At 28.6% G+C, this 24768-nt stretch overlaps 1 protein-coding gene and 1 long non-coding RNA gene across 2 annotated transcripts in view; one reads left to right on the top strand and one right to left on the bottom strand.

Moving 5' to 3' along the window:
• Positions 1-2421, top strand: part of LOC100213524 (uncharacterized) — a 9169-nt gene extending 6748 nt beyond the window's left edge. The window contains exon 2 of the long non-coding RNA XR_010637391.1: positions 2250-2421. This is a non-coding gene — a long non-coding RNA (uncharacterized LOC100213524). The remainder of the gene's footprint in view (positions 1-2249) is intronic.
• A 13238-nt stretch (positions 2422-15659) lies between these two features.
• Positions 15660-24768, bottom strand: part of LOC100210018 (3'-5' exoribonuclease 1) — a 32058-nt gene continuing 22949 nt past the window's right edge. The window contains exons 4-5 of the mRNA XM_065792301.1: positions 20616-20722; positions 15660-16359 (exon numbers count right to left, since the gene is read on the bottom strand). Of these exons, the coding sequence (XP_065648373.1) occupies positions 16086-16359; positions 20616-20722 (381 nt within the window). The 3' untranslated portion in view covers positions 15660-16085. The remainder of the gene's footprint in view (positions 16360-20615; positions 20723-24768) is intronic.

Genomic DNA, 24768 nt, shown 5'->3' with positions numbered 1-24768 from the left:
TTTTGCTTCGTTTGAGACCCAACATGACATACTTTTGAAAAACTTTTTTTTATATATTATTAGGGACCTGTTTGATGTATTAGGGCCTTGTGGCACCCGTAAAAATATTTTTTATTCAAAAAATTTTTAAATCCAGTATTATTTTATTATATAAAACACATTTAGGGGTTGTCAGCTGACATTTTCAAAAAAAGTTGTTTTTAGCACCACCCTAGTATATATGTATGTATATACTTACATATATACATATGATATATTGAACAATTTAATGGATGACTATCTGCCATACTTTATTTTTCAACTTGAAATGTTCCATGCTTCTTCGGACATGGAATATTTCTAGTAAAAAAAATTCTACCTTCAAAGAAGCCTTGGTTTTTAGAAGCAAAAAAATTGGTCTAACTTGTTTTTAAAAGCCTGATTGTAATTGAAAGTTTTACAGTTCAAATATTTAAATAGAGCAAAACAAGTATAAGTAATCTGATGGTGTTAAGTCAGGGCTATAGTGTGAATGTGGCATCATTTCAATATAGCCCTGTTGATTTTTGACAGGTTATCAAAGAGGTGTGGGGTCTAGCATTATCAAGATAAAACATCACACCTTTGTCATTGGCTTTTTTCTTGATTTCTTTATTAAATTTCAATAGTTGATGACAGTAGGCATTTAAATAAATAGTTTGGTTTCTCGGAAGCAAGTCGAAGTGGACTATACCCTTGTAATCCTGCCACAGATAAAGTATAATCTTTTAATAAATATTGGCTTGGACATCGATTGTGGGGGCTCATTTTGCTTAGTCCATAGTTATTTTCGGGTTATCACCATTTTGCATTGCTTGTTATGATTTTTTTTTTTAGAATTAGAAAACCCATTTGGTTACAATTTTGGCTAAGAGTTGCATATGTTAATGTATTTGATAAAGTGGATTTTTGTCAATTTGTGTGATTATTATCTTGTTTTTGTATGTGTATGATCATAACTTATTGTGTTAAATGCTTTTTTGATGTCAGTACTTTGCATTTGTAACCATTGAACTCAATTTGCCTAAATAGCCAAAATATCAAAATCTGTTTGTAGTTTTTAATACTTAATTGGGTTTTTTTGGTATTTATTAGCTTGCTGTCATTGCATTACAAAATATATATATATATTTATGCGGTAGTGGTGTAGTGCTAGAGCGCTTTTCTCATAAGCGAGATGTTCTAAGTTTGATTCCAACCATGTTCCTGGTAGCACCGCGCTTAACTTAATTCTCTGCCCAGCAGTTTGTCAAGTTTCATGTTTTAAAGTTATAGAGTTGAAATATGGTTGTAAATACAATTGAAGTAGCTTCCTCAACTGTAGTGGTCTTCTCAGACTTGGAGAGGTGAATTAACTGGAATATATATATATATATATATATATATATATATATATATATATATATATATATATATATATATATATATATATATATATATATATATATATATATATATATATATATATATATATATATATGTATATGTATATGTATATGTATATGTATGTATGTATATATAGATACATACATACATACATACTAAAAATGTAGAAAAAACAACTTTATATTGAACTTAAAGTTTTATGCTTTTTGGCTATCATCAGCATTAAAGTAAAGTAAAAATATTATATATATTTGCATTTGTGATTTTGAAAATCCAGCCACAAGGTGGGTGGGAATTTTTGTCCAGATCTAGTTTTTAAAAAAAAAGGGGGGGGGGGAGGTTGTTAAACGGAATGGGTCAGATTATTACTTTTTATTAGTAAGTTAATGTTTACAAATTTTCAAGGCCAGTTTACATTGAAATTATTTTTTTAGTTTTGAGATAAAGTTTCTTTGTTGATAGCAAAATTAACAAACAAGGTGGGAGTCTTAATAAGTTCAGATGAATTAGGTAAATTTTCTAAAAATTAATAAATGTTAATTCCTGTGTGTTCACCTAAGAGTATATATAAAATGTATATAAACTTAAAAAATGTCACCAAATCAATAGGTAACTCGTTTAGTTATGAAATTAAAGTCAAAATTTGCATTCTTACAGAAAATGTAGACAGTTCTAAAAATAATTAAAATAAATCTTAGATGTAGTTATTACAAAGATTTACTTTTGCAGTTTGTGCGCACACTCAAGTGTATATGTTACCATGCCCATACATAACAACATAGGTTATTAAACTATTACTTATATTTCACTTAAACCGAATAATGTATTTGTATCTATCTTTTTAGTCGACTTCTTACCGGATTTTCGCGGTAGCTGTAATCGGTACTGGTCTACTTGGACTTCCCACACTTCTAATGATAACTCGACCCAAGCCAAAGGAGTAACTAAGAAATTTTCTCTTTTTGGATTTTATAAAGACTGAAAGAAGTTATGAAATTAAAATGATCATTTAAGAAATTTTTGTAGTTTTTAAAGTTAAACTTATACTCAAAAGTTGTAACATCCCCAGAATTATTATTATTTAATATCATCAGAGGAATTCATGATTTAAATAGTTACCGCCGGATAAAAAAATTGACTATTTATGATTTTTTGTTGTTTAGGATAACATCAGGGTTGAAACTTTTAAGTTTATTTTTGTTCAAGGCTCAATCTAGCGTTTTGTTGCTCATATCTAGGATATTTTTCAAAAATTGCGGTAATTGCAGTTTAGGAACCCATACTCTAAACATTGAGAGTCGTTTTTTAAAAGAATGAGGCAAGTTGAAATAGTTGAGTTCTCTTTAAAATTTCAGAGAATTCTTTAAATCATTTCGCAAGAAAAGCCAGAAAATTTGAGACCATAATTCAAAGTAGTTCAAAAGTTATTGCGATTTGAAGCTTCATAAAACGTTGACTTTTTCAAAGTTTCCATGTTTTTCCATGTTTCGATGTAGCAAATTCATGCAGTTAACAAAGTTGTTTGAAATGAGAGGAAGTACTAAGATTTTTAAACAAATATAATATCAAGTTTTACACATAAAGGAAAAAAAAATTTTTTTTAATCTGTAACATACTTTTTCCAGTTACTCAAAACTACCCCAGGGGCGTTCAATAACCCAAATTCTGAACTTTTGAGCACCAAGTCTCCGTTTAATTAAGGCTTACATTAGAATATTATAAGTTTTTAAAAAAGGTAATCTTTATTTTTTCTGTAAATACACTCGAACTGATTTTAAACTCAATTTTAGTCTAAAAATAATGTTTTAAAACCTCACCTGCTTTAAAAACGATAAAATTTATGCTAACTTTGAGAAGCAAATGATCGATGTGCCAACGAGCTATTGACTTATAAATGTTTTTGGTTTCGTGGTTTATAATTTCTGTAAATTTACAAATATTCTTAATTGCTATCAATAATAATATTTTTTATAAATATGTTTAGAGGTTTTTTAATGATAATTTTTTATGCGATATTTGTGGCTTATGTAATATAAATTTAAATGAAATTTGTAAAGTGAAGAGTTTGAATTGAAGTGATTGAAGAGTTTGATTCAGAGTCGAAATAAAATAAAACAATTATTTGATAACATGACTGAACATAATAATGTTGATTATACAAAATTCTGTTTATTTTCTGAAGGGTCATGTGGGGAACATTTAAGGTCAAGACTAAGTGGATTATTTAAATGCGACAAGTTAACACAAGTGTTAACTGATAGTTTTACCGAAAAACATTTAATTGAGTCGCGAATATATGTAGAGTTAATGAATAAATACATGTAGAGTTAATGAAGTAAATTACGTGTGCTTTTTACAAACAGAAGTATGGCAGATACTGGTATATACCAAAGCAATGCTTACATCCATTCCATGAAGTTCCTCCGACTAATAAGAAAACAGACAAACAAAAGGAACTTCAAAAAGCAACAAGAGACCAGTCTGAATATTTTAATAAATGTTTTCCTGATCCTTTTCCAGTATCTGGTCAGATGTGCAGAACTCACAAAGACAGCATGTTTCTAAATCGTGATCAAATAGTGATCTAAATCGTGATCAAATAATCCTACTTACACACTTGATTTAGTGTCTCAAAAAAGCTCTTTTTCTTCAGAAAATGTTAATGAATTCTTAGCGACAAGCGCTCTAGGTATAAGCCCTATGAAATGACATATAAGAAAAACACATATCAATGAGGCATCAACTTCTACAATCAACTACCATAAAAGAAAGTTCAATGAAGCTGTAGATAACTTCAAAAAAATCTATTCTGAAAAAGTAGGACCATGACAAGGAGGCCAATTTTTGGAGATTATGGAAGACTTAACGCAACCATTGTCAGTTATTCCAGATGATTTGATACTGCCACATGAAGCTTATCAAAATACTCAAACATTCAGCCAAAAAGTACTTATTTTATCCGCAACACCGCCACTAAAAATTATTCAACAGAATATCTCATGAAATCTTTTAAATGTAACAAGTTCGACTATTTAATTTAACAGCACTTGATTTTTTTGTTCTCGAAAAAATAGTTAACTTTTTTTTTTAAGGTACACAATTTATTTGGCCAGGAAGCTAAAAAAGAAAACAGGAGCATTTATATTTAAACAAAACAAGAAGTTGAATCGTTAAAAAATGAATATGAACATTGCAAAACACTTCCTAAATTATATATTTACATCATGGGCTTAATTAAGATATAGCTTATGGGACAAGCAAAATTACTTTAACCGATGGACATCAACAGGTACATTATTTACATACAACTTATTTTTCTAGCATGCCAAATTCAGTTATTTGATACTAAATATAATGTGTTTAATGATTTCTGGTGTCGTTTGCAAATCGATCATATTGTATGCTTTGACGCACAGCTTCTTATACCTTGTTTTCAAGAATGAGTCTTTAGTATAAATTATTCTAAATATTATTTTATTTTAAATATTTATTTTCATTCCGTAGATACTACCTAAAGCTGTTTTAACAATGGCAAAGTGGCAAACCATAAACTCGTTTCAAAACTATTGTAAATCAATAAATCAATCTGTATTATCAGATTCATCGCTCTGGAAAATTCTTAAATCAATTAAATTTAGCCAACAGCATTCACAAGCAGGCTTTGATGATACGACATGTGAAGGCATAAATGGGTTTATTTCTCTAATGAAATGTGTTGCCATAGCGTCCACAAATGCAAACACAATAAAAGATATAGAAAAACGTTTAGAAAAAGCAAAGTGATATTTAAAGACTACATATGGTTTGGATTGCATAGAAAAGTCAAATATTGATTCACGCTGTATCAGCTGTGCTTTGTGTAATTTTAAAGATAACGATAACAATGCAAAAGTGTCATGACTGCACGTCACTGGCAGAATGTCTGGAGATGATTGAAAATCTAATCCAGAATATACACGAAAATGAAGAGAAAGAAGAACTTAAACACGATACTCTCAAAAGTATTGAATCTATATATTTAGACTCTTGTAATATATAACGATATAGCTAACTTTCACCTTGTAAATATAAAACGTTGTTTTATATTTATAAAGGTGAAAGACTTAAGATATGATTACAATAAGCCACAATAAGGTATAGACCAATGTGATCGCGAAAGTGCTGTTGCTAAGAGATACATTAATGTATATATCAACGCTGGTAATAGTTGTACATCAGCCCAAGATATTGTGAATTTTGTTTTTTAGAGATTCAAAAGATTCAAAAGTATCAGTGGTTGAAATTGACAAGTTAAAATCAGTTAATGATAGCAAGCTAACGAATATCAGTTCAATCCATTCAGTTTCATATAACGATAATGGAATGACGCTTTGGCAATACTTTAATTGTGGTAAAGATAAAGTTCAGTTCAGTTTTCAGGATTAGAATTCGTACCTGGTTTAACGGAGATAGAACCTTTTGATGGCGGAGAAATTTTTAGAGCTAATAGAAATCAAAAGAAACGAAAAGATAAGTGTCTTAACAGTGGTGTCGACTGCAGTGAGTCGTCATGTCTTATGTTTTTTGATACTGAAGCTGACCTTCAAAACAATCAGAATGAAAATAGCCACAGCACCCAAAACAAACGTACATCAATGGATTCAATTTTATTACATCATGCTGATTTGCTTATTTGTTAGTCCAAAAACCAAATCTCTCAAAGGAATTGATGCCGAAGCGATTGTTACTAAATGTAAATTTAAATTTGAGCGCAATATTGATGTTACAGGATGGGCTACACCTATACGTAAGCATACAAGATATATAACCAAGCAGAAAGATTTCTTATATGAAGAGTTCATAGCTGGAGAAGGTTCTCTTCATAATGACAACAATAAAAGATAAAAAAAGTGTCAAATCATTTAGTCCTACTCAATACCTTAGTCGATAGCAAATGCTCTCTTCATTTAGAAAAATGTCCAAAAAATACCAGCAAAGTTTAAAAATAATAATATCAGCAAAGTTTGCTTAAAAAAACTGAACAAGTCAAAGCTATTGTGGACTTTACAGAACGTATATGCAAATGACATTGATAATATAGTTAACAAGATTTTAGCAAATGTTGACAAACTAAATATTGTAAACGTTGGGCAGTTTGTTCTTGTAGGAGTTTTGAAAATCAAACAAATCACTTTGTTGGCCAAATAACAACAATACTAGATGATGATGGTTATGTCAAATGAAAACTTTTTACTGGCCATACCCCAAACAAGAATTTATTGAAGATGTAACATCCACAAGATATTAAACATTCCTGAGCAAGGACTTATGGAGCATTTTGTTTTTAGCATAGACGACATGGAAGTGATAAACAAATGCTGTAGAGAACAAACTAATATATTTTAATTCATTTGTAGATTTCATAGTGTTTTTATAGGTGTTTTTTTTTACTGTCAAAAGTCTTTTTGAATATTTGAAGATATCTTCATTTAAGCAAAACCAAAGTCTTTTAGTTCATTGAAAGTATATAGGTGTATAAATCGTTTTCAAAAAACTATAATTCAATAGCTTGTTGGCACATTGATATTTTGTTTCTCAAAGTTAGCATAAATTTTATTGTTTTTAAAACAGGTGAGGCTTTGAGACTTGATTTTTAGAATATGTTTTAATCAGTTCAACTGTATTTGCCGTAAAAAAAAACAACAGTTTTTCTTTCTTAAAAACTTAGAACATACTAATATAAGCCTAGATTAAACAGAAACTTGTTGCTCAAAAGTACAGAGCTTGTGTTATTGAATAATAAACTTGAGGGTAGTTTTGGCTAACGGAAAAAAATATGTTGTAGATATTTTAAAAACTTTTTTTACAGTTTTTTACAATTTTTTTACAATTTTTTTCCTTAATGTATAAAACTTGATATCATATTCGTTTACAAAAACTCAGCATTTTCTTTCATTTCAAACAACTTTTTAACTGCATGAAGTTGCTAAATTGAAACATGGAAAACATAGAAAAATGACATGGAAAAATTTGAAAAAAATCCCATTACTCAACTATTTCATGTTGCTGATTTTGCTTCATTTTTATAAAAAACGACTCTTAAGGTTCTATAATCCTTCGTGAGAGGAATTTTTTTAACCTTTTGATGCTAAATTAAAATTAATTGACTGAATTCAAATTTAATTGAATTGTGATCATTCCAAATATGGGCTCCTTCATAAGGGTAGAGGTAATATGGGCTCCTTCATAGGGGTACGCAGTTAAAGATTTTTTGGCATGCAAAATTACTTTTTATATTCTGCCAATAAATTTTAATCTAATTTATGGTAGTTCTTATAGAAAAAACATTCTTATGTTCTGTTTTTTTAATTATTTTTGTGTGTGTGTGTGTGCTTGTGTTTATTAAGGTGCTCCAAGAAGTCCTTACGCTCTTAGCCGCACCGCAAAAGAACATTTAACTAGGAAGTGGGAACAAGTAACTAGGAAGTTATGCGGTAGTGGTGTAGTGGTAAGAGCGCTCGCTTTGTAAGCGAGAGGTTCGGAGTTCGACTCCCACCACGTCCCTGGAAGTACCGCGCTCAACTTAGTTTCTCCGCGCAGCGGCCTTGCTCGGCAAGGTTCGTGTTTCGGAGTTAAAGAGTTGAGAGAGGGTTGCACCACGAATAACAACTAAAAAATAAAAAATAAAAATAAAAAAATAAAAAAAAAAAAACACAAAAAAATGAGTAGCCTCCTCGACTGTAGTGGCCCCCCTCGGGCCTTGGGGAGGTGAATAATCTAAAAAAAAAAAAAAAAAAAAAGTTCGCACCTTTTTTGCCAATATCACTTATTGGGCTGGAGCCGGTGCACACAAGGTAAAAGTCGATTACGAAAATTTTATAATAGTAAGGAAGAATGGGGCGCCATGATACACTTTTGGTTTTGCTTCGTAACAATTTTTTAATACATCTTTTTTTAAGCGATTTGTTTAATTTGTGGAATGTATTTATACCCACAAAATAAAATCTATAAATTACCAAAATATAACAGGTTAAACTTGTGAGATTAGCTAAAGTAAAATTTTTATTTCAAGGTACTCCACCCATAATACACCTTGATACACACTACGAGCATCCTTTAAAAAGTAGATAAAAAGTATAAAACATAGAGAAAAGGCAGATTTTTATTTGAAATGTAAACAAATTAATATTTGTAATCCAAATAATGCATTCAATGGTCCAAATCACATTTCAGAAGACCAGATAATATATTCTTTTAAGTGCCATTCTTTAGCGTCAATAAATAATGGCTTTGTATCGAAATGGGATCTCCTTATATTATATTTACATGAATTTTTTTTTAATTATCTATAAATATTAAAAGAAATTATTTTTATAATTGTTTATGACACAATGGAGTACTATTCTACAGTTTTAGGGCCCCCCACAAATGCTGTATCTACTAACCAGACTAGTCTATGGATAGACTTACAACACAGACATAGACAATTCTGTATGTTGTAATGGACACAACAAATGTTTAATTTTTGTCCTTGTTGTATCTATCAAATTTTTGATGGTGTCCTAAGATTGCTCAGTTAAAAAATATTTTTCACTTCATAAGTCTACAAAGCATAATTTTTTGTCTATTTGGTGTCTATGATTTTGTCTAAATTTACTTGATTTCATAAAACCAGAAATCTTTCATTACCGTATTATTTGAAGATTGTTATGTAGTAAATTTATAATATTAAAAAAATATTGAAATGACATCAAAACTCCAAATGACGATCATTGCCTATGATTAATTATTGTTTAAAACTTGCGTACATATTCATCAATAAAATGAAAGTAAAAAACATTTTTCTTTTTCACTATTGTTTTATTCACAAACCTAAATAAATTTTAACACCTATTGGAATCTTCTACTTACTAATCCACATTTTATAAAGGACAACTCCTTGATCACATATTTTAAATATAATTTTATTGAAGGTGATAAAGATTTTAGTGACTAAGGAAAATTTTTTAAATGATAAACTTACCTTCAACTTTTTTGAAGTAATCCCAAACTGGAGAGGGCATTTTAAAAATAAATTTTCACGCACATTCACTGAGAATTGAAAAACAACTGAACTGAGTAATTAATGAACTTCAATTGAGCACAAAATAGTCCATTTTGAGGTTTTTAAATAGACATTAACTTTTTAATCAACAGCACACGCTGGACATAAAATTAAAAAATGAACTTCTGTTAGAAAAATTGTATTTTTAATTTTGTGCTCGTTTTCAGTTTTTGAAACGATGCTGCAGTGAAAATTTAATTACTCGTTATAAGTCCAAATTATATATTCAATAGATCTTCTATACCTCATTAAAAAATCGAGATTGTTCATTTAGTGTCCGTTTTTAAAATGATTGTCTAGAAAGAAAAACATTTTTTACAGACAATTCATTTTTGATAGTTGTAATTAAAATTGTTGCAATTAGTGCTTTGTCGAAGTCTATTTTTGTCCTTTTATAATAAGTCCATTAGAGATTGTCTGGTTGCTAGCTGTATCAAGTTTCCCCCTACTTTCTAATAGAAAACAATTGCTTTATTTGTTTTTTCAATGATTTTGTTTAATGAAAGTTGCTTATGAATTGTAGTTTACAAAATAATATCACTTATCGATAGACACATTGAATAAGACACTTTAAAACTTATGAGCTTTAAAAACTAATTTAACTAATTAAACTTTGTCATCAAAAAACACAAATTTCGACTTCTCGCAGGCCAAATGATGTCAAGTAATATAAATTTTTTTTAAAACATAGCTCTAGTAGTAACTGTTTTACTATATGAAAATGATTGTCACGCTGTTAAGATGCCTCCAGCAAATATCTTCTAAATAACTTATGCTGCCCAAATGAGTCAACGTGATGCAGGACATTGTAATGCGTCTAGAATAAAGAAAGATAATAGCTGTTCACCGAAAAAGGCAAAAAAATATAAAGAAAATTTTAATTCCATTTAGACTAATGTTATAAAAAATTACATACCATTAGAGGCTTGATCAATTTTTGTGGAAGTCGATATAGCAAGGAGACAATACAAAATAATTCATGCGACCAACAAAAATATTCTGGTTGAAAAAAGTTTTAACTAAAAATATAAGCTGCCAGAAAAACATTGCAAGGTTTTTTTCAGCATTCAGTTGTCAACTTTGCAAATACAAAAGGAGAAACTGAAGAACAAAAACATAAACTTGGAGAATTTAACTAATAAGATGCCGTTGGATAAAGAATACATCTTCAAACATTTTGTTAAACTTGGAGTTGATGGCGGAGAATCATTTTTGAAAATGAACTTTTTTGTTATTAAGGTAAATGACAAGAGTAACTGAACAAGTAGCCCTCAACAAAAAAAAGTCACTTGCTAACAGATTCAATTGCTTGAGACACAAGTGTTGAACGTCAGCTCATTGCTGCCATTGTTAAAAATCTACCTAAACGTACGAGAATGTCAAAGCGTTAATAAATATTATTCAAGCGAATAGCGTAGCATTTTACATTTTATGTTATCTAAAAATGGCCAATATTATTTGTGGAATTCAATCCCATTCAAGTAAGCATCTTTGCTGCTGGTGCGTTGTCATTTCCAACAATCTATGAGAATGTGGATCTCTACGATTTTTTGGCAAATTGAAGTAAAGATACGTCGAGTTTGTTGCTAATGTCTCAGATTTAAACTTTGCAATTTTGCAAATGTAATCCAATCACCATTGGTCAATATGGACAACTGAGTGCGCACAGCTCCAGCCATACTATGGTGGACACTTCAAAGGTAATGATTGCCATATGCTTTTAAAAAACATCGACATTCTTCAACGAATAGTTGAAAAAGCTTGTGCTAATGAAGTTTTTGATTTTATTGAAACTTTAGCACATTTCAAAGAAGTTATTTCTTGATGTCTTTTAAGAAACTTAAGGAAAGTTTAGGACTGAAATTCAGAAATTCAAAACGTCTTTCCTACTTTTGCCAATATCATTCACACCAAAGGTCCATGCTGTCTTCTACCACGATGAAGAATTTGTATTGAAGCATCAATCTTTGCTCGAAATCTTTAGTGAACAAGCAACTAAACATTGCACTCAAAATTTAATTCTAAAGCTAAAAGCACTGCTCCGATCATTCAGAATATGAAAAATATCTTTTTTATTGTATTGTTGACTATAATAGCAAGCATTTGTAACAAAGAAAAGGAAAAGTATTGTATGAAAGTATATATTTTATATATGCTAGAATTAAAAACTAAAACTATTAACTTAAATTTAACTTATGTAGCAGTAGGGTTTGCCGTTTCCGCATTTTTTAAATGTGAGGTGCATAATGATTAAAAAAAAGTTAGTAAAATTTTGGGACAATCAAACATAATTTAGGGATAGCACAGTTACCTTATTAAATTAGAGTAAACTGTAGTTCTCGCGCCTATTTTTCAACATTTTTCAAGATTTCACTGTCAGTTTTTCAAAACTCATTCAAGAACTTTTAGTATTTTACTTTTCATTAAGTAAAGTATTACAGGTAAAAAAAACTGGGCTGAAAGAAAAATATTTAGGGGTCTACAAAAATAATATGTGGTGGCCCAAGATAAATGGCATAGGGGTTTACAAAAATAATAATGGGTGGCTCAAGATAAATGGCATAGGTAATATTTTTATTATAACTTTGTTATTTTTTTAGCTAGAACAGTGAATTTTTTTTAAAAAAGATTTATTATAAATTCTCTATAAATCTGTATTGATGGCTTTGTTTTATGGTTTTTAATTTTATTTGTAGATAATGAAATCTAAAGATTTCCATCAAGTGATGGTCCATCAAAAATATTTGCTAATATTAAGGGTGTCATAGGGTTTCGTACAATAAATCGGTGGTGTCAAATGATAAGAGAGACAGGCTCTATCGAGTTGAAATATCCATCAGGTGGTCCAAGATCAGTTCGAACAAATGCAAACATTCAAAAAATCAGAAGTCGCCTGAAACGTAAAAAGAGGATTTCATCTCGAAAATTAGCTAATGAACTCAATATCTCCAGAACCAGTGTCCAAAGAATACTTCAAAAGGATCTCAATTGCAGGCATACAAACATAGCGTTGAACCACTGCTTACAAATGGTCAAAAAGTCAAGAGAATTAAATTTGCAAATTGGATAAGAAACCATTTTCGAAAAGAACAAAAACTGAAAATTCTGTTTTCAGATGAAAAATTTTTTAATTTAAATGGTATGTACAATGCCCAAAATGATCGCATTGACCACTAATCGTAATGAGGCTGATAAAGATGGTGGTATTAAACAGAAACAAAAATTCTCTCAAAAGGTAATAGTTTGGTTGTTCAAAAGGTGTTACACCACTAGTTATTTTGGAAAAAGATACAGTAAATCATGACTGATATATAAAAAAATTGTTGCCAGTGGCCTTGAAATATGGAAACAAGATGTTTGGTGATGATTGGACATTTCAACAAGATGGAGCAACCTCACATACGCATCATTTAACTCAACAATGATAATTTTCCTGCTTTTATTGACAAAAACCACTGGCCTCCAAATTCCCCCGATCTCAATCATTTAGATTACTCAATATGGGATGAACTTGTTCACCAAATGAAATGGAATAAAATTAAATCAAAATAAACATTAGTTCAAGAACTTAAATGAGCTGTAAAAAAAATTAGAGTAAATGTAGCTTTAGAAAGTTGTACTAGTTGGACCAATCGCTTATATCGTATGTCAAAAAATAATGGAGACTATTTACATTAAATAAATCATGCCATTTTGTAGAGAATTTAATAATAAATCTTTAAAAAAAAATTTACTTTTCTAGCTTAAAAAATAACAAAGTTATAATAAAAATACTACCTATGCCATTTATCTTAGGCCACCCGTTAATGTACATAATTGCCTAAAACAATGGTAAAAAGAATTATATTTTATTTAATTTCTCCTTTTTTCAGATGAGAGACACCCGTTTGCAATGATTCTCAACAATATGAAGTACGTATTTTATCTGCTTTGGATCTTTGACTTTGTTTTTAAAGTCTTGGATAAGCTTGACTCCTCAATCAGCACAGTCATTACCCACTTCTAAAACCTCGACTACTTTTTTAACATAGTTATAAGTTCTTTGTCCAATCTTCAACAGGTAGTTGCAACCAATCCACTTAATTAGGTTTCATTTTGAGTAAATCAAATAGTAGTCAGGAATCTGGTCCGATAAGCGACACAAAATCAGGAATTTTATTTAGTTCAATTTGTTATTGTTATTGGTTTTCCAATTTTGATTTGTTCGTTTCTTTTGATGTTAAACAATTTCAAAGCATTGCATTCATAATTATATTTTAATTGATGAAATTGACTTTCTCGTTTTTTCTTTTATTGAAGATGAACATTTAATTTTGAAATAGCAAACTGTTCAAGGTGAGCGCCAACAGCTTTAACTACTTTTTCTTTAATAGCCATTGTGCCTCTAACGCTTAAGTGTAAGCGATCGGAAACTTCAGTAAATGATTTAGTTAGCGTCTTTGGATTCAACTGAGAAATAAGTGCTAGCGATTTTTTTTTTGGTGAACTTGGTTAAAAATTGTCATCTTTTATGCTTTTTGTATTTTCATCATCCTCGCTAAGAATTTTTTAACTTATTCACTCGCAATAATATCTCGTCTTATTTTCGATACATTATCATGCACTGCTCTCTGCTGTTCCAGAATTATTCAGTACTTTCACGTACTTTTTTATCTCTTTGGTGTAAAATAGTATCTCAACCAAGCATGTAGCCAACCTAAAAAAAAAACAGATCAAAAATTGTACATATTGTACACTTCGAACAAAGTAGAATTGCTAAATAAGTAATTTTGTTTACCTGTGGATATTTCCGCTGATTTTGTAAGTACAGAAACTCCTCTTTCCAGGTTGAAATTCGATATCCTCGTAATATTTTGTAGACTTTAGATGTTGAAAAATCATATAACTGATTTTTCGATGTCCTAAACTTTTCACGTGTCTTCTCATCTTTTTTCTATTTATTTTATACTTTTCAATTCAACAAACACTTTTAAGAAGTAGTCGTGACATTTGCTATCTGGCTTCATTAGAATTCTTGTTCTACTCCTAATCTCTTTAAGCTCAAATAAAGTTGTTTTTAAAACATCACATGTTAAAGACGATTCTTTTCCACTAATATTGTCAAAATTTAAAAAAGGAGAGTTATAATTATTAGCAGAATGGATATGTTAGTCTAAGACTAATTTAAAGTGAACCTAATCTAAGTAAGACTAATTTAAAGTCAGTACCTCTTGAACCCAATTTATAAAAAAATTTTTTTAGATTAAAATAAAAAGGCTAAAGTAAATCAAAATTCATTAAAAAAATTTAAGTTCCATCAAATTTTTTTTTATGTTTTAGAGTATTGACCATGTAACGAACCCCTCAAATTGAGGGGGTTGATGAAATTTAAAATATATAAATAAGCTACTATATAAATGGTCTACTATAAAATAACATAATTTAAGTAATATTTTCCTCAACGGGGGTCAAGAAGGAAAAACTATTTGGTTATTTTTCCTTTGATTTCTGATTGCCGTAATTTTTGTGCACTATCCTCATTTGATTTTACCATGAAGATATAAAAGTTTTGAGTTTATACCATGCATGGAAATTAACTATTTCAAATACAAAATCTACCTTTTAAAACGCAAAAATCTGGCTTGGACAAAACTAAAAGATTTTAAAAATACCTCTTAATGTACTCAAGGTCTATATGTTTCCATAGAAGGATTTTTTTGGTCCTTTCAGATAAGGTTGATCATGGATTTGAGAAGGTGTGGTTTTATTACAGTAACTTTTTGAAAAACATCTTCATTTGACATCAGTATGAAAAAACAAATACTTTTTTGTTGATAGGAGCCCACGGAGCACTACGCGTCGCTCTCATACTTAATGAGGAAATAGAATGCGTCGCTTACATACTTTATGAGAAAATAGGCTTATAAATAAAGAAGCTTTCAACATATTTAATTGATTTTTTCACAAGACATCGCAACTCTGTTTTCATTTCAATATTTAAAAACAAGTTTTCGATTTTTGTAGAAAAACGGTTTTAACGTATTTTAATTTTAAAATTTTAGTGAAACATTCTGAAACCCAAAAATTGATAGGGAATGTTTAGGAAACAAAGCAACTAAATATAACAGCAAACTCGGTAAAAAAATTGATAGGGAATATTTAGGAAACAAAGCAACTAAATATAACAGCAAACTCGGTAAAAACTTTTTTTCTTACGACAAAAAAAAGAAAAGAAAAGCAAAACACACTGCATACTGGGTAACAACAAATAAAAAGATAACACTTGTTTTACATATTTACATATTTAAAAAATATTCAACCAAAGAAGTTTCACAGTTGTTTTTCTTCCTCACGCTTTTAAATAAACTTTTTTTTAAAACAAAAACAAATAAAATTCTTTTTGATACGTTTGCATTGTGAAAAACATAATACATCAAATGAAAGTTAAAAGTAAATTTTTTCATCGTTATTTCAATTTTTAAGAACTTTTTTTCTTTTTTCGTGTTTCTTATTTCAAATTTTAAGATCAAAACAAGTTCGAGGAAAAAATATTCTCCGGAAAACAGAGAAGTTGCCATATCAACACACCATAAAACTGGTCAAGTCAATGCTTCCGAATTTATCGAAGACTCTCATTGATTAATGGGTCCGCTCCGTCTCTAATCAGTTGAATTAAAATACGTGCTATATTGCGCGCATCATCAATTCCACGATGTGGACGTCCTTCGAACTCCATTCCTAAATGCTGAAGCATTAATTCTACGTTTGCCTGATTTATTTTATAGTAATTATAAAAATGCTTTCTGATATTGACCCATCGGTGGAAATAATGCGGAATTTGAATATTTAGAGTTTTGCATTGATTTTTAAGAAAACGGTCTAAATCCCAAGGCCTAAAAAAAAATTTTAATATTATTATCAACATAATACAGCTAAAGTATATATATATATATATATATATATATATATATATATATATATATATATATATATATATATATATATATATATATATATATATATATATATATATATACAGCAGTATAAGATATATATATATATCTATCTTATACTGCTGATTTAGGTGAGCAGTGTGACGTCATACTGAAATAGCCTGCTGCCGGGGGCTTCAGTACATACATCGACTGAAAATAGCCTGAGTGCTGCTACATCGACTGAGGGTTTGGGATGAGGCAGCAATCTTTTCATTCATTATTCTTCGTTTTCTTTTTCTTTTTCTAAAAAGGCCGTATCGATTTAGATAAACAGCATATTTATGTGAGCAAATGCTCACATAAATATGCTATAGTAGATATATATATATATATATATATATATACTTATGCATATATATGCTTACATACATATATATATATATATATATATATATATATATATATATATATATATATAAAATATATGCTTATATATATATGCTTACATATATATATAAAATATATGCTTATATATATATGCTTATATATATATATATATATATATATATATATATATATATATATATATATATATATATATATATATATATATATATATATATATATATATATATATATATATTCTAAACAAAAAAGAAATTTTTTTGCTTAAATCTTGTTTCTTTCTTAAAGAAAAATTTCACCTCTCAAATTTTGATATTTTTATACAAGCTGCAAAATCCATTTTTGTTCTTCATCATTATCATGTGTGAGAAACTTTGCATAGTTTGCAATTCTTCTTTATGCTGTGTCATTTGGGCACAAAAGATTTTGAACAAAAAAGTTGACTTTCTAAAAGCATTATTTTTTTTTCCTATTAATCTAGTGATTGCAAGAGTCAAAAGAAGCCAAAGTATAGTTCCTTAAATGCATTTATGTTCTCAGTAGTCCAGACTTTCCAAGTTGGAATATTAAAAGTTGGTCAACTTTCTAAAGCTTTAGAGCAATAAAATAATTTTTTTTAAATGGTGTTTGGGAAGAGAAGAGTGCTAGTGGTTTTATTTCTCCAATAAAGTACCACTTCAAAATGTAGTCAAATCTCTTTCACCCACTTTGTTAATTCGTACTTGAAAATTGAGAGATCGTTAATCATATTCTTTCTCACTTTGTCTTTTATTGGTGCATTGGCAGCATTTAAGGAGCCTCAAAGGAATAGGTACTAAGTCTTAGTTTTTAGTTATAGAGATATTTGAAAAAATAGTTAGGTTAACAAATTTTTAATATGAGTTTATTGCTATTTTTTATAGTGAATGCTCTATATAAGTGAATGCTCTATATAAGCAACTCATTGAAACCAATTTTAATAAAAAAGTTTCGTATTGGGAAAAGTTACTTTAAGGGAAAAAAAAAAGGAGCATAAAAATACTTATCGTCTGGAAAATATTTTTACTTATACAGAACAGTTGAACTAAAAAAAATGCTTATAGAGAGGTTGCTTATATAGAGCATTCACTGTATTACAATACATACCAGGTGCTTTTATGTAAAATTTTCATTTTTGATAGTTGCAAAAAATGAGTTTTAAAAAATGTGAAAAAGGTACCAACTCTTCATGAGACCTGTTGTGAACAAATTTTTTCCTTTAGAAGTAAAGAACCTCCTGTTGATTATTATTTCAGCTGTATTATTAAGGTTTTGATGTGCCAATATATAAATTTTTTTATTTTAGATTGATAATCGTTGAAAATCCTCAGAAGTTATTGAAAATGTAATTTGTAAAAATAATTTGGATGTCATTTCTTATGTTTTATACATAGTATTGTGACCAAAATTATTATTAAAACTTTTTATTATGTTGTTATCGTAGTACCAATGATATTTGTTTGCAGTATATGATTATTGTTTGATAAAAAAATGATAAGAAATATATTTTAAATAAATTTTAAATTTGCTTGTCTTCATTGAATTCCTTTGAACAGGTACTAAAGCATGAGAAAAAAAAATTAAAAATGGAAATCACTTTCAAAATTTTAATCAAGTAATGATTGAAAGAATTTTGTAACAAAAAAGCTCAATCTATCAAATTGCGACCTATTGCAAAATTTTGAAGTAATGGCAAAGGATATTTGCGTAAAACAGGCAAGAATATTAATTCAGTACAAGAATTGATAGAATATACAAGAATAGATAAACCTGAAGTGATTACTTGCAAGATCGATTTGGCCAGTGCAGAAGTTGAATTGCAAATATGGCAACACCAACAAATATTTGTACCATGGTTATTTCAATCTCAGAAATAACCATAGTACAAGTATTACAGCCTAAACTTCTCTTTCCAGAAAGACAATGGTACCCAACCCTCAGAATTAGGAAAAATGAGGTCAGCAATAAATTGCCGACCTCAAACTGTTTGAGCTTGGCAAAAAAAAATAGAAACAAGGTCAGCAATTTTTTACCGACCTCAAACACTTTTAGGTCGGCAGTTAGGTCAACATTGCTGAATGCCGATCCTAATTTGGAGGGCTGGGTACCTGTACAATAGCATCTGAATTTTTGTTCCAGAACATGGAAAAGATTTTATTTGTCAAAAGCCACAAGTTGACAGGATAATGTTTACCCAGGTTTTTTATAATTTAACCTACAATCATTATGAGAAACAAAATACAGATTTATTTCACATTATAATTAGATTTCAAACAATGAAAACTTCATTAACTTGAATTATTTTTCATTTCAAGTTCAGAGCAGCAAATGTTTGCAAAAGAGTTCAAGAAAAGCCAATCCAGATTTATCAATGAGTTTGCCTGCAGTTAAAAGAAAGCCGCCCATATGTACTTACTGCAAACAAGTTGAACATAAATAAAATGCAAAAAAATCCGGTTGCCCTAAACAAAAAACAGATACAGAATTTGGTATTTCATTAAGAGTTGGTACCTTCTTGATTTTTTGTTTCTAGCTATGCATTTTTTTTTTTTTAAAGAGTTGTTGTAATACTTTTAACATAAAACTTTGTACCAGTAATATAAACTGTATTATGCATTTAAAAACAGAAAATAACCACTAATCTCTTTATCAAACTGACTTTATAATGTTTGTTGTTTTGCATAAACAACTTGGTCAAAAAAAAAGATATCAAGTTAATTTTTATCTTTTCGATTATTTTTCTTTCTATGCAGTGGTGTTAGTAACTCCATATCTAAGACTTGGATCTTTTCCAGTAAGGCGCCTCATTTGTGTAGATAGTTTTGACATAAATAAGCAGAGAATAATATAAGTGATGTTTGAATAAAAGCATGTTTACACTGTACAAATCACAAAAGCTCTTCTACTTGCCTTATTAACTTCATCTGATTGGTTTGCAAGCTCTTGAAAAATAAAAAATAAGTTTATCTACCTTTTCCATACAATAACTCATACATATTTCTTTGATAACAATGTTATGTTATACTTCTATTTATTCCTTGTACAATTTTATTTTTTTCTAAAATGCAGCTCTCTCTCTTTTAGACAAGGTCCGAAAACACAATGTAAACATGTAAACATAGTTGGACTTATCTGCTAAACTTGAGCCACTCTAAAGTTGCAACTCTTTTTCTTTCTCTTCAAATAATGACTCATATTTTCCCAACTCATACAACCTTCAACATTCAAAGTTTTCAGTCAATCATTTCCTTCTCTTTAACACTATTCGTTGTTTTCTAGTAACTCCCAACTTAATAGTGGTTGCTTCAAATTTGTTGGGAGTGAATTAGTTATACATATACATATACATATATATATATATATATATATATATATATATATATATATATATATATATATATATATATATATATATATATATATATATATATTGTAATTCGTCTCCCCAAGGCCAAGAAGGCCACTAAAGATGAGGAGGCTACTTGTGGTTATAATCCTCTCCCAACTCTATAACTCCAAAACACAAACCTTGACAAACAAGGCCACTGCACAGAGTAACAAGTTGAGTGCGGTACTACCAGGGATGTGGTGGAAATCGAACTTGGAAACTCTTGTTTATGAAGCGAGCGCTCTACCACTACATTACTATCGCATATATATATATATATATATATATATATATATATATATATATATATATATATATATATATATATATATATATATATATATATATATGTTATTACATTAAAATTAAAATAGAAATAGAAATAACTAAAATAACTCCTTACCCATCAGTAGCAATGCAAAATGTTTCTGTAGGCATAACTTGTTGTTTTAACCATTTATCAAATCTCTGAAGAACAACTTCAAAAACTGAGGAAGATTCTACCTGAACCTATGTGCATTAAAATTTAAAACAACTTTACAAAAGATGCACATATGAACAATAACCATTAAAAACAGCGTTGTTACAACTTCAAAATAATTTAACTGTCAATTAAATTGATTAGTATATTAAGTTTTTATAAGCCAACTTAAAGTCAATATAGTTGAAATATTTGAATAGAAAATTTTTTTAATATATTTATAAATATATTAATAAATTATTTATCATAATCATATACTGTTGCTTGGCAATTTATTTTTTAGATGCTATGAAATAAACAGAACTTTAAAAGAGTAGACAAAAGTATGTAATACTGTTATAATAATAGATACGTTTATTGTTTCATTTTAACTCATCAATGTAATGTGAATAAACCTAGATAAATTAAAAAAGAAACAAACAAAAATGAAACAGAAACATAAAGTAAAAAAAATAATTGTGCAGTTAAATCTGGTTTAAGCCTATTTTTCTGCCATTCTTTAGTAATTTTGGCACCACTTGAAAATAAATCTTTGAAAGATGCTGATAAAACAATTATACAAAAAAGTCTTTGCTATCTTTAAAAAATCAGGATAGTCGGAATAAATTATTTTTATAAAATAAAAGATTTTTTTGATATAATAAAATCATTTTTTTGATACTTTTATATTCATATTTAAATAACAGATGATTTCTTTGTCTACTAATAATGAATCTTCTGATGACATCATGAAAACCAGTGTCATCAGCACAAAAAGACTTTAGCCAAGAGCTAGACAACTTAAGACTTTAGTCAAGAGCTAGGCAACTAAAGACTTTAGCCAAAAGCTAGACAACTAAAGACTTTAGCCAAGAGCTAGACAACTAAAGACTTTAGCCAAGAGCTAGACAACTAAAGACTTGTTAGTGTGAGCTGCAATTCATGCAATTGAACAACTAAAGAATGAGATTTTTGCTGTTTTACTCAATATAAACCTAAAATTACAAACCTAAATATATAGCTGCGTACAACTTTTGAATTTTGAGAAAATTTTCACATCTTTGATTAAAATTATCTTTAAATTTGATTTGTAATTACTTGATTATTAGATTTAAAGTGAACAAAATCAATTAACTTATAAACAGCTGATAATACAATTTAACAAGTGATAGTGCTCACTTGTTAAATTGTATTACTCTGCTCAAAACTTTTGTAATCATAGATTTGACTCTAATGAATTAATTAGCTTGCTAAGGATTTCTAGTTCCCAGTTTTTTCATAATTCTTTTTATTTGACTCTAATGAATTAATTAGCTTGCTAATGATTTCTAGTTCCCAGTTTTTTCATAATTCTTTTTATTTGACTCTAATGAATTAATTAGATTGCTAATGATTTCCAGTTCACAGTTTTTTCATAATTCTTTTTATTTCTCTAGCTTGATTATAATGTTTTTCATTGAAAAGCCTAAAGTGATTGTATCATTAAAATGGGTTAAATGGGTTTAATTTATTTCTTTCAAGACTTCTTCTATTTATTTCTTGTACAATTTTATTCCTTCTAGAATCTTCTAGATAGCAATAGTGATATTGGCAGCAGTGTCACTACTTGTTAAAAGTATGTTTATCATTTATATTTAATCTAAGCTAAAATGAGTTTTTATGCTATGCTTTAATGTAACATGGATCACTTTCAAATTAATATTTTAATCAACAAAATGTATATGATCATAATCATACTGGTGCATGAATGCAAGGCTTGTGATGGCAATCCATCTGTTGCTACATGAAAAAATTTAGCTTCATATAAGATGCATAACTTTTACTTTAAATGATTCAAACTTAAACAACATTTCATACAAAAGCTTAGTCTAGTCACCAATTTGCACTTGTTATCAATTGAAGCTAGCTTTTAAAAAAATTGTTATTATCAATAATGGACAGTAGATGGCCTGTTTGAAGGACAAAGTTAAATATTTCTTCAAATTTTAACAAAATAAGTAAGAGTTTGCGAATGCAGCTTTGATAGATACATAAACAGTTGTAACACTTGGAAGTTTAAACTTTTTAATATTAATAAGATGGTTACTATACAAACATTTTAACTCTCACATAAGTTTAGCAACACAGCTTTTGTTGTGCTTCACATTACGTTCACACAAGAATTCCTTTGATTGGAAATAATGTTCATAGGGATTTATTTGTGTACCAATAATCCTATCTTATAATATTTAATACTGAATTTAATGCTGCTGTTACCCATTCATGAGCGTTTGACACGGAAATCAGGGCAGCCATTACACCTGAGTAAATGGCAAGAAAGACCTGCAGCACTTTTATATCAGAAAATGTGAACAAAACTGTATGCATCTAACTTCATATGTAAACTTCATATTATGTAATGCTAAAACATATATCAAGTTTTACAGTTACTCTTACTTTAAAATTGAATTGCAAAAACATTTCCTTAATTTTGATTTATAGCATTTATTTGTCGTTATAAAAAGTCTTTTGTTTACTAAATAGTTTTAAAACTTCAATGAAAAATAGACTTTGCCGAGGTTCAAATCCTTGCTTTTCCAGGTGTTTTTTTTTCACATCTTTTTTGATTTTTTTAAATAAAAAAAAAACATTTTTGAAGTTCTATAGACATTTTTACTTTATAAAGTTTTACTTTTATTTAAAAATTGCATTACGGCAAAATTTCCTAAGTTTTGATTTAAAGCATTTATTTGTCATATTATAAAATTATATCCTGTCTTTTGTTTTTTAAATAGTGTTAAAAATTGACAGTTTAGTGTGTCTTAGCGGCCGAAGTGGGTTGCTTGCTGCACTTCTGAAGTACAACATGAGTGTTCAAATCCTGTTGCTTCCATATTAATTTTTTTAAATCTTTTCCAATTTTCTAAAATACAAATTTTTAAAGTTTAAAAACATTTTTAAAGTTCTATTGTTGATATATAAAGATAAAAAAATACTATAACAAACAAAATTTAGAGAGTTTTTAATAAGCCTAAAATAGCAATAAACATCAAAACAGCGGTAGAAATTTTTTGCACATACGCCAAGATACTTAAGCTATTAATTTGCTTAGGTAATTAGTTAAGTCTACGCGTTCAACACACATTAAAGAGACAAACTTTTTTTTAAGGAAAAAGGAAAAAGATTTAACATTCAAAAACTTTTTTTCTTTAAAATTAAATAATGTGGCGAAGTTCTTAATAAGCTGGGAATGGTCTGTAAAAAAATTTAATAAAAACTTGATAGAAAATAAAGAAAAAAAAAAAGTCTGCACCCGTTTTTTATAGAAGTTTACAATATTACAATAAGAAGTTATAAAGTAAAGAACATTAATTGTTAATTCAAAACAGAGGTTTGACAGCTTTTAATTTAAAAAATTTTTAAATTTATGTTATAAATTATTTTTTTATTCATAACTTTAAAAGGTAGGCAATATGTATAGTTTTTTGTACATTAAAATTTCAGTGAGAAACAAAATAAAATATAAATAATATCATACTTTTATTGTATGAATGTATGGTGTCTTTTAAAGTTCACACAAATGACTATAATGGAAAGTATATTTTTTAATAATGACGTTGTAATTATAGTTTAGGGTGAAGTTTAAGTTAGTTTTAGCTTGTTAAGTGTTTGTAATTAAGGCTTAATGAGTTTTCAGTGGTTAGCAAACTATATAAAAAAGAATTCTACTTTTTTTTTGCCGACGTTAAGAGATATCTTGAGAAAAGGTCTCTTATTCCAAGAAATCTTACTCCAAGAAGAAGATGTTAACAGGTAATATCTCATGACACTCAAAATTTATTATAAAATATACATCAAAACAGAGTCTCGCTTTTTCTTAAAGTTTGTATTTTTCTTATGTTTATTTTTGTTCATAGAAAGAATATATGAGTGAGAGATACTAGCTGATATTGTTCTTCAGAAGTGGATGAAAGCAAATGCTCTTTTTGAACCTCCAGTGGTTGTTAAAAGGAAAACTTTAATGAAGAAAATTGAATTGTATTAAAACATGATCAGAGATAGCACATGGAAAAGCTTCTAAGACACGTTTCTTCTTGGGAATTAAAACTAGATCAAT

The sequence above is a fragment of the Hydra vulgaris genome, chromosome 03 (assembly GCF_038396675.1).
Source record: "Hydra vulgaris chromosome 03, alternate assembly HydraT2T_AEP".
Taxonomy (NCBI): Eukaryota; Metazoa; Cnidaria; class Hydrozoa; order Anthoathecata; family Hydridae; genus Hydra; species Hydra vulgaris.
This window is presented reverse-complemented; position numbering and strand designations above follow the sequence as displayed.